General features: G+C 43.6%; 1 protein-coding gene and 1 long non-coding RNA gene across 2 annotated transcripts; both read right to left on the bottom strand.

The window, feature by feature from the left end:
- Window positions 1-958: 958 nt before the first annotated feature.
- Window positions 959-1,156, bottom strand: LOC106804857. Its single transcript, XR_001393373.1, has 2 exons — window positions 1,119-1,156; window positions 959-1,019 (listed from the first exon to the last, which is right to left on the bottom strand). It is a non-coding gene; the product is annotated as an uncharacterized LOC106804857 (long non-coding RNA).
- Window positions 1,157-4,100: 2,944 nt separating this feature from the next.
- Window positions 4,101-10,345, bottom strand: LOC106804849 (trifunctional enzyme subunit alpha, mitochondrial-like). The gene is given in 18 exon segments (XM_014806205.1): window positions 4,101-4,346; window positions 4,625-4,736; window positions 4,956-5,151; window positions 5,930-6,051; window positions 6,249-6,333; window positions 6,753-6,844; window positions 6,883-6,989; window positions 7,310-7,480; window positions 7,745-7,884; window positions 7,887-8,032; window positions 8,214-8,248; window positions 8,292-8,343; window positions 8,695-8,797; window positions 8,924-8,965; window positions 8,967-9,041; window positions 9,363-9,501; window positions 9,759-9,892; window positions 10,275-10,345. Coding segments are annotated over 18 exon segments (1,944 nt in total). The 5' UTR covers window positions 10,281-10,345; the 3' UTR covers window positions 4,101-4,159.
- Between the last annotated feature and the right edge of the window lie 279 nt (window positions 10,346-10,624).

Below are 10,624 nucleotides of genomic sequence, written 5' to 3'. Positions count from 1 at the left end.
GCACGCACACGGGAGAGAAACCGTACGCGTGCGGTGTATGCGAGTACAGGTGTTCTCGGCTGACGCATCTCCACAGGCACGCGCGCACGCACACGGGAGAGAAACCGTACGCGTGCGGTGTATGCGAGTACAGGTGTTCTCGGCTGACGCATCTCCACAGGCACGCGCGCACGCACACGGGAGAGAAACCGTACGCGTGCGATGTATGCGAGTACAGGTGTTCTCGGTTGGGGCATCTCCAGAGACACGCGCGCACGCACACGGGAGAGAAACCGTACGCGTGCGACATATGCGAATACAGGTGTTCTCGGCTGACGCATCTCCACAGACACGCGCGCACGCACACGGGATACACGTGCGACATATGCGAATACAGGTGTAGGACCGCCAGCGACCTCAAGGTGCACTTTCTCTCGCACTGGCACACGGGAGAGAAACCGTACGCGTGTGACATCTGCTCTTTCAGGGGCTTATCCTCGGCCGCTTTCTCGAAACACATGCGCACGCAGTCGCACCGACGAAAAGCCACGTACAATCAATCGTGAGTGATGTGATGGATGCGGGTTAAACAGCTAATTCGTCAGACATTAAACGTGTGGATATGGACGCACTCTCTCCAGTAGACTCCAGTGACGTACACTCAGACTTGTATAAGAGAAGAATTCCTGAAAGGCGATGTGCATGCAATCAGGGGTGATGTGACTGACATTCTACCGATTAAACAGTTAATAAGCCAGTTCGTAGTTACGCACTGGCGCCCTATGATGTCATCGGGTCATAGGTCATTTGTACATAGCTGAAAAGTTGGATCGCACGTTTGCTCGTATGCTTGATAATACTTGCCGTATACTACGTAATATGCATGAATGCTATACAGAAATTATGTAAAAGCGTGCGTGCGTTTGTTTTCTGTACTGAACTGAACGACTATCTGCCTGTGCTTTTTTTTTTTTTTTGATTTTTACGTGTGTGTATGATATTTATTGTGGGGTATTTTTGGTAGATATGCAGTGTCGGTTCTTCTCGTTCAGTCAGTCTTGGTCATATCATTTATTTATGGATGTCTTTTTGCTCCCTGGATTTCTTAATTCGAATACAACAGAATTGCACACTCAGACATACATGTTATTAACTTGCAAAGCATATATATTACTTCATTTTTAATGCACATCTAACTACATGTATATGAACAAGGAGGAATGTTAACCTCTAAATACATTGTACAAGCAATTAAAGCAATGAAAATGGGGAAATTGTGTACGTGTATACTTGTATGAAACCTGCAAATGTGATAATTTATAATGTAGCAAGTTTAAAAAATAGCAATGAAATAAATGCGTTTCCATTTTAGAGAAGCGAATAAACATGTATCATATTTTTTTCTTTTCTTATTATTAATATCTATGAAAATCTTTAATTTAAGTACCATTTGATATAAATAATAAAAATTATATGCGTGATTACTGTTTCACGTGTAAATGGTATTTTAGAAAGAAAGAAAGAAAGAGATTATGAGAGCGGGTGAGAGGGGGGGGGGGGTGCGCGAAATACGGATAGTGCGTGAAAAGGAAAAAGAGGAATATGAAAAGAACATGCAGAAGAATGGCGAGAGAAAATGATAGGGAGAGGAATTTTGTGGAAATATGACGCGTGCGTGCGTGCATATATGTGGTGTACGTGGAATAGTGCGTACGTGCGCGCGCTCTTCTTCACTCTTCTCTCTCTCTCTCTTCTCCTCCTCTCTCTCCTTCTTTCATACCTCTCTCGGCTGCTATCTTCTCTATCTAACTAGTATCTATCTGAGCTAGCTTTCTATTCTATATGCTTAGTTCTGTCTATCTCTACTATCTATCTTAATCGCTATTTAATTTTCATCTAGCTCAGCTATCTAATCTATCTAATCTATCTATTCTCACTACTCGTACGCGAGCGCACGCAGCGCACATCACGACACAGCGCACACACACACACACACACGAGCGCGAACACCGCACATGCACACTCACACGCACACGCGCCGCGCATACACACACACATTCACACACAACACACACTCTCTCTCATCTCTCTCTGCTCACACATCGCACGACCAACACAACATACACACACACACACACACACACACAGCACGACACACACACACACCACATTAACACAGGTCTCCTCTCTCTCTCTCTTCTCTCTCTCTCCTCGCTCTGCTTTCTCTCTTGTCTGATTGTTCTCTTGTCTATTATCCACGCTCCCTTCATTCGTAAATTTCCCATCACATTGCCGCCGTTCGTTCACATCCTTAAACATCAAAACCAGTTACTCGGCTGTCTGCTGCGAGTCGTGGACCTCGGAAGAATGTTTGGCGTAAATCTCAATCTATCGTTAGAAACCACTGCTCGAAACTGCCTATTAAAGGCTCATAAGTTCCGTTTAAGACCTTACAAAGATATAAAGTCAACTCTGCATCTCGGCGGGCTTGAAGTGGCGAGGACGACGCTATATTGGGCGTGGATGTGCTGTATAATCTTTCATTGGAAAGAGTTGCGGAAATAGCCTCTAGCGAAAAAAAGAAGGGCAGCTCCGGAAAGTATTATTGTATTTGTACTCGCTTCTGCATTGTGGTGTAGCGATAGCTGAAACGATGACGCTTAGTTTAAATTCTTGCGTCGTATCTGTCTGATGCGCGGTATCGCCGTTTAGAACTAGCGTTGCTTGTTGTGTCAAGCAGTGGCGCAATCCAGTAGGCGGGGGGGACACGGGGGAACTACTTTGTTGCATCCCCCACGAATCTTGTTCTTCACGTATGGGGCGGAACATCATATAAATGTCGCAGGCCTCCCCCTACGAGTTTTGGGGATCACCATTGATTGTGTGGTGTAGGGGTGTGCGTTGTGTGCCGCGCGTCGCTTGTGCGCGTGATGTAGCAAGCGCGGGTGTGTGCGTGTTTTGTGATAAGTTTGAGACCTTTTTATATGTGCTGTGGATTAGTGCGTCAAAACGATTGGCTCCTCTTTCGCCTTTTTTTGTTGGTTGCCAGATTTTCATTTTATTCATAGTGATTTTGAGAGCATAATAATGGATCATGCACAACTTAAGAAAAAATGTTGTCTTTGATAGAATTTAGTTCCCGTATATTTTTAACACGTTTTTCTTTCTATAATATTTAAAAGTAAATTCTTTATGCCGAGCAATAATTATTGCAAGAGAACAGCTTATGTTTCATGGAAAGAATTTAGGAGAATATTCACTCACATTTAGACACTGATTCAAGGATTAAGCTGGAAACACAAGTATATTCACGCAAAGGAGTTGACACTGAGTAACTGTGAGTGCATATTCGGGTTTTAATAATGTTAACTTTTTCATTGCAAATTGATATACCGCTATATTTGTATGAAAGCCTGGACCAACATCATAATAACCCGGCCCCCACCAAATAATTTTATTTCGCTGGCCACGGTGGCATCCCAGCTCGTCACACCAAGATTGATTGGTTTTTTCTTGCTTTTTTGTTTTTCTACTTGCATTTTATGACTGCCAGTCTGCATGGTGGACACCGAGTTTCGTCGAATCTTTAATCACAACCAAATGCATGTGTTGTGTGTTGTTGGGTGGTGGGGGGGGGTGGGATTTTGTGTTGTGTTGTGTGTGTGTGTGTTGTTTTTGGGTGTGTGTGTGTTGTGTTGTGTGTGTGTGGATACTGTGCATCTCATGCCCCGGGTCAAGTTCTCTCTGTGTGTGTGGTTTGGTGTGCTGTGTGTGGTGTGTGTGTTGTTGGGCTGCGTCCTTTTCTGTTGTGTGTGGTTGTGTGTTGAGTGTGTGCTCTTGTGTGTGTGAGCCTTGTCACATGTGATGTGGTGTCGGTGTGTGGTTCGCTGGGTGTGTCTGTCTCTGTGCCTTGTGTGTGAATGCCAGTGTAGTGATCTGCACTTGTGTGCGTGACGTGTGAGGAGACCTGTGTGTGCAGGGGCGTGTAGAGGGGGGCGGTCGAGGGGGTCCGGACCCCCCCTACTCGCGCAGAAAACGCATCTGAGGGGGGTCTAATTTCAAAAAATTTCTGGGGGGGAGCCCTAAAAATCTAGCAGATAAAATAAAACAAAAAATCTGAATTTTTGAAAATATTTGAATATAGCACATATGGGTAAAAGAATTTGTTTTCCTATGGCAATCATTCACCTATTGAGATAACATCATTTAATATCTCAAATTTGCATGAATTGTTCAATATAAGAATATTTGACATTAATATTTCAGTAGAGTCCACAATCGTCACGGCTGCAAGAAATCCTTCAGCTGTTTTGTCTGCCCTCTGGTTCTTCCGAAAATCGGCATATGTCCCGATGGGCTGATTGCACCTGTCACGAGAAATACACATAGACGTGTGTATAAAATGATAAGTAATCGAAATCAAAACCACAGAGTGACATAACCTTAACCGTGTCTTGTTTTAGTAGATTAGCTTCATAAAATCGATTTTCAGGTCAGAGTTTCGTTACCTGCTATATATTATGCTATATTGATGCGTAATATATTTAATTATGAGTTATTGATACCGCACTTCATCCTTACATTGCACGTATGTGGGGTGTTACTTGAAACAAGGAATAACTATAAAACGAACCGGTTCTATTACCTGCCCGTCGGCTCAATGTAATACTTCTTGAAAATTTCCTCAGCTCCGGGGTTGATGGCTCGCTGCTTAGAACCCTTTTTGTAAAGGTAGTTACCCTTGCCCGACTTCCTACCTGCATATAATAAAACAAAAACCGTCGTCAGAAATTCGTCACGCAATACAGTAAAGCTTCTCTTACTGTTGCTCACTTGCACCAAATCCCCCTCGCATACGTCCTCAATCACCCATTGGTTCTCCCTCGTTTGCAATCGAAACAAATTAAAGCACAACGCCGAGCTCGAGTTGCGCATCAAACGCAACAGCGGTCGCATGTTCCCTGCATGCTCCTCACCAAGGAATCCAGCGGCGAGAATGTCCTTCAGAAGGTTAGGGTCCGATCCCACCAGGCGGTCGGGGAACGCCTTGCCCAGGTCCTCGGCAACGTGCTGAGCGACGTCGTTGCCCACCTCGTCCAGGAGCGTCGCCAGTCCCACCGGGAAACCATACGTCTTTGAAAGCTTGTCCAGCCTCCTCGGCCCCACGCCCTCCTTAAAATGAGCATAACGTGAATAAGGCTTCTATTAGTGTCTTTTCCCTTCACGAAGTGAAATGTACGGATGATCCATATCTAGCAGGGAGGAACTGATCACGGATGGTGTTATTGATCATCCTGTTTTGATATCATGGTATGTAATCAGAATTAAATCGCTACCAAGTTCAAACGTATCAGTACTATTAAAATCTTACATTAACGCAGTCTGCACGAAAAACGTCCACCCTCATTGGCCCAGCGGGCCTGTAGAAATATATAATTCACTGGCCCACACTAGGTTTTACAGGCCCGAATCAATGATCATCATATTATGAAAAGAGAAACCGAACCGGACCGGAAACCGGAAGTTGTTGCGACCTCTAACGGCAACAAACACGCATGGTGACGACTAGTTACTTCCCCTACTTAAGATCGGGAATATGATGCCCTAACGGTAAATATTTGTAAATTTTCATACAAAATATCGGGAATTTCAGTAAATTCTCAGACTGATCATCACATAAAGAAGCTGAAATATCATTAATAGACCATTTACTCCATTTTTTCCCACTGGCCCATCGGGCTTGTTCATTTACCAGATTCATTGGCCCCACGGAAAATTTACTGGCCTCGGATACCGGGCCAGTGGTTAATTTTGCAGACTGATTAACGTATCTGTGAGTGTGACACCACGCAAATACTATATGTTCTCGATACGTACTTAAACGTTAACAGCTTGTGATACGATCGATCAGCCTCCTAGACCCCCCCCCCTACGAATCCTGTCTACTTGCCTGCAGAAGTCGAACTATTTCTCCCATGGTTGGCGCGAGACAGCGGGTCGTGTAAAACCCGGGTCCATCCTTCACGACGATAACAACCTTGCGCTGTTTCAACCCGACATCAACAGCAGCCACTGCCAACATAAAAATCAGCTGCTGATCAATCGGGGCCAATATTTTTTGATGATTTGAGCAAGCCATATTGACACTACTATATGTGTTCAATTTGTGAAAACCTCTATAACTCACATTACAAAAAAATATATTTCTGGATTGAGTACGTTGCATTAGATCACATCAAAATAAAAAAGGGGAAAAAAGGGATATGAACCTGCAGTATCGTTTGATGTTTTATCCGTAGTGATGATCTCTAACAACTGCATCTTGTCTACAGGTGAGAAGTAATGCATACCAATCTGCCAATAACCTGCATGGAAAATCAAAGGTCTTACAAATAAAACTCCCTACCAAGAAATAGTTATGTTCCCCATGCAATATGCATTCTCATCATGAGACATTAATATATAATAACACAAGGAACTTCCATGGTAGCAGCGTTAGACAATGCAAATACATTAATGCTTACTGCCAGTGAAGTGATTTAGTCATGGATAACTATATAATGAAAACCATTGGTTCAAAATCACCAAGAACTGAAGAAATAGTCAACAAAACTCTTTACCTGATTGAATAATTTCATCGAATCTCTATAGTTCACATAAAAATAAGTTTATCTCAGTTAGATCCATAATAAGTTATAATTACTTACAACGACGAAAAGTCATAACTTATTATGGATCTAACTGAGATAAACTTATTTTTATGGAAACTCTACCTTTTCTGGTCTCTTGCTAGCCGTTGCTATTTTACTGATGGGCAAAGCTGACGTGTTAGAGGCAAATATGCAATCTGCTGAAATGTGATGTGTAGACAAAGAAGCCCTAGTTAGTTTTATAATGTAATAAATATATTTAGATCTTCAAAGACAGCTTCAATGACCATGTCCACCTTATCAAAGCCCTCATAGTCCAAGCGAGCACTCACGTTTGACATAGTCTGATCCCGTTCAAAGCTAAAACATTGTTTAAAAATTCAATATAAATCCTAAGGCCATAAAATCAGGAGATTTGATCAGGATATTGATAGACTCCTGATAAAATCATGCCTTACACAGATTTTACCATACACATAAATTTCCAGTGTCTTCCAGTGTGCCACTTACGACTAAACAAGCTCTTATCGATTTGACAGGTGACAGTTTTTGAAATTCATTAATACATTACTCACAACAATACCAAGCGGCATCTCATTTCACTCTCTTACTTAGCCATTGCACGCCTCAAACCAGCGTCATGTCTCAAAAGAATGAAAACTCATGGACCTTGGGTTTACCTAGTGATCTTCCTCTTCTTGACCGCAGTATTGAGGCCTGTATAGACCTGGTTAATGCCGCGCGACAGCCCGGCCTGCACCGTGTCCTTCATGATGACGTTATAGCCCTTGTCAATGCTCACCTGCACGATGCCAGCTCCCATGAGGCCAGCACCAAGCACAGCGACGTTCCTATTGCAAAATGCGATGGGGAAAAAACACCGAATCATCACCTGGATCTGATTTCACCGCCGTAAATATAATCTGCAGCGTAGTTTGGCTAAGTTTCGCGGAGTTTATGTTTAGCTACCGTTTACTAATCGCTCACGCATCACGTATCGTTCACAGACGTCGGCACGCCACCGACTAACCCGGGTTGCATACGCATCGCATCTTACTGTGACACAAAGGGAGATTTATAACGCGAAACGAACAATTCAGCGGTCAAACGCTCACTTGGTCGGTTTCTGCGGCTTTCCGAACCGGTTCTTCTTGCACGCCGTCTGGCCGTTGTAGAGTCCGATGAGCGCCTCGCTCTCACCCGTCATCCCCAGCTGAGCGAACCCCCGCGCCTCCTGCAGGTACCCTGCCTCCCGCGCCCTTGTCCCAGGCCCGTGCGTACAGCCTCGATGAGGCGCAGCGGTGCAGGGTAGTTACCCTGCGTCATCTTCATCACGGTGCCCTTCACCTTGTTGAAGAGCATGTCCTTCGCAAAGTTGTACTGCATCGCGCGATCCATGATTTCTGTCGGGACAAGAGAGAACGTTGACGCGCGATTGTCTACGTAGAGTATGCCACTAAATAGTAGAAGTTCCCTAACGGTAGAACTGTGTGCGGTAAACGGCACTGCACACATCTATCGCTGGAGCGACTAATTCTCCCGTATTTCTTCTGCAACTTATCGTCTGTCTCTGTGTCTACGCACTGCCACAGGAGGTTCTTCGTCTCTCGCTGTGGACCGCTGCCGTTCGCGCAGCCCGCGCGGGCCACTGCAGCGGCTTACACTCCTGCCAGATATCCAGTGTTCCTCTCATCCGCAGTCTTCACTACTGGCCCTGCGAAAACAACGGCCGTGGGGTTTCATCTGTGACTTACGTCAAGCACCTGTTTTTTTTTGGTAAAAATGTTAAGCAGTTTGTAAATTATGGGTGTGCTAGCCCTTTTGGTGAGATTGCCAAATCAGATGAAACATTACGGTTGCCACGAAACATTAACAAGGACACTCGTGAAATAAGGTGAAATATCTGTTTTCAAATTTTGAATTTTAACCTCCATTCAGGTTGTCAACCATCAGACCCAATAGCTAAGATAGCCTTCAGATTTAGTCTAGACAAGTACCAATACAACTGGGAATGTAAATAGTAACAGTAATAAAATTACGTGATATCAATCAGAATGTCCATTACCTAGTGGTGCAACTACCATGTCGACCAATCACATTTTCTTAGCCTTCGCCGCGCGAATGTTTTTGCCTGTTAGCATCCTGTCCATCGCATCGGGTAATGCAATCTACAACGACGAACGAAATTTAACAAATCGAGATTATTCAAACGAGATTCTACATGTGGCACTGGGACAAACTAAGCAACAAGTATTCACCTGATAAATATTCATGAAGGAATAAAGCGTACTCACCAGTCATGGCAGTCTCTGTGTTCCTCCACCTTCCGGTAGCAAGTCCCAGCATCACCTCAGGCAGGCCCAGCGTAGATTTGTTATTCACTGCTATGCGGTAGTGGCATGCCAGAGCCACCTGCAGCAACAGAACACAGTGGGAACTGTACACGTGGTTTCAACTTTGTCCTTATGCAGCGGACCAAAACAAAAGGTAGTCTCAAAACAATCACACATATGATATGGTAATTAATTTTCAATAATACACAATTTATTTATTACACCATTGAGCATAACCCAGGATAAAATGAAACCTTCTTGTAATATGCTTTAATTTGTTTTTTTTATAGAGTCAGAAATGTAAGAAAACCTATTCAGTACGAAAATCAGTTTCTCGGAATAGCATCAGTACTCAGATACCTAACCAAAGAGAAGAACATTCAAAAACCCACACAATTACCTCAAGCCCCCCTCCCAGGCAGGCACCTTGGATCGCAGCCACTACGGGTTTCGGGCTCTTCTCTGTCGATTCAAGAACCTTCTGGCCACCTCGTGAGATGTTGAATAGTTCCTCCTCGTCCTTGCATGAAGCCAGCATGCTGCAGCGAGAAGCACTCACGTAACTGTCATGCCATGGCTGTGTTAATACTATAAGCATTCACACTGTCGATTAGCACCAGGTCCTACCGAGAACACGTGAAACTAAATTATGCAGTCGGAAAGTTAAAAATCGACAGCTTTCTTGCACGCGTTAAGGTGCCACACTTTTTTTTAATGCAAAATTGAACTTCTGAAGACGAGAGACACACGGGATGCGAGCACCGAAGCAGACGACAATATACGTTCGTTTACTCACTTGATGTCAGCACCGGCAATGAAGGTGCCGGGCTTGGACGAGACCAACACAGCACTCTTCACTTGACTGTTGCCCTGCACTTCAGCCATTACTTCCTCGAACTCCGCCATCACAGTCCTGTTGAGCGAATTTACCTGGGCGGCAACAACGATTCATAAAAATATGTACGCAACTCGCAGATACCGAAAATGGACATATATCATAAGCGTCTATCATCAAAAGCCATCAATCACCCAAATCCACATTCTTGATGGATTAATGTACAGTATTTCGCAGCTTCTAAGACACTCTTATACATTAGACATATTCTGAGTAGTGAAAAGTTATCTTTCAATGATATAATAATATAAAATGTCTATGCATAACTTGGCATTAGGGTCATTGAAATTAATAATGGCAACATCATCCTTTATGTTAAGATGCAACTTCACGTGTTCATACGTTGCGATATGAGTTATTTTATTATAATTAAATTATATTCATAATTAAATATGTTAAGTCATTATAAAGATATACCTCCATACGTCTGTGGCGGCTCGCGGCGTCCGCGACGATGCTGCCTTCTGGCTCATGAGTAACGCGCGAAGAGGAGGAGTCCTCAGGTATCCATAACACGGTCGATCCTGACGACGTACCTTTAAGAAGTATTCGTTTAATACATATAATATCAGGAGTGTATAATAATATATCTATTATTATTCACTCCAAATCAACGACGGCACCAGTAGTGATATCATATAGCACACAGCCTCACCCGCTCGCAGTTTGATGCAAATATGTATTCCAACACAGTGGGTGAGCGCTACTCTATTAAGCTACATATTTGTATCTACCGTACTATACACAACCTAGTACGATAGATTAGT

Source organism: Priapulus caudatus, unplaced genomic scaffold (assembly GCF_000485595.1).
Source record: "Priapulus caudatus unplaced genomic scaffold, Priapulus_caudatus-5.0.1 Scaffold90, whole genome shotgun sequence".
NCBI classification, from domain to species: Eukaryota; Metazoa; Priapulida; class Priapulimorpha; order Priapulimorphida; family Priapulidae; genus Priapulus; species Priapulus caudatus.
The sequence above is the reverse complement of the archived record's forward strand: the minus strand, read 5'-3'. Positions and strand labels throughout refer to the sequence as shown.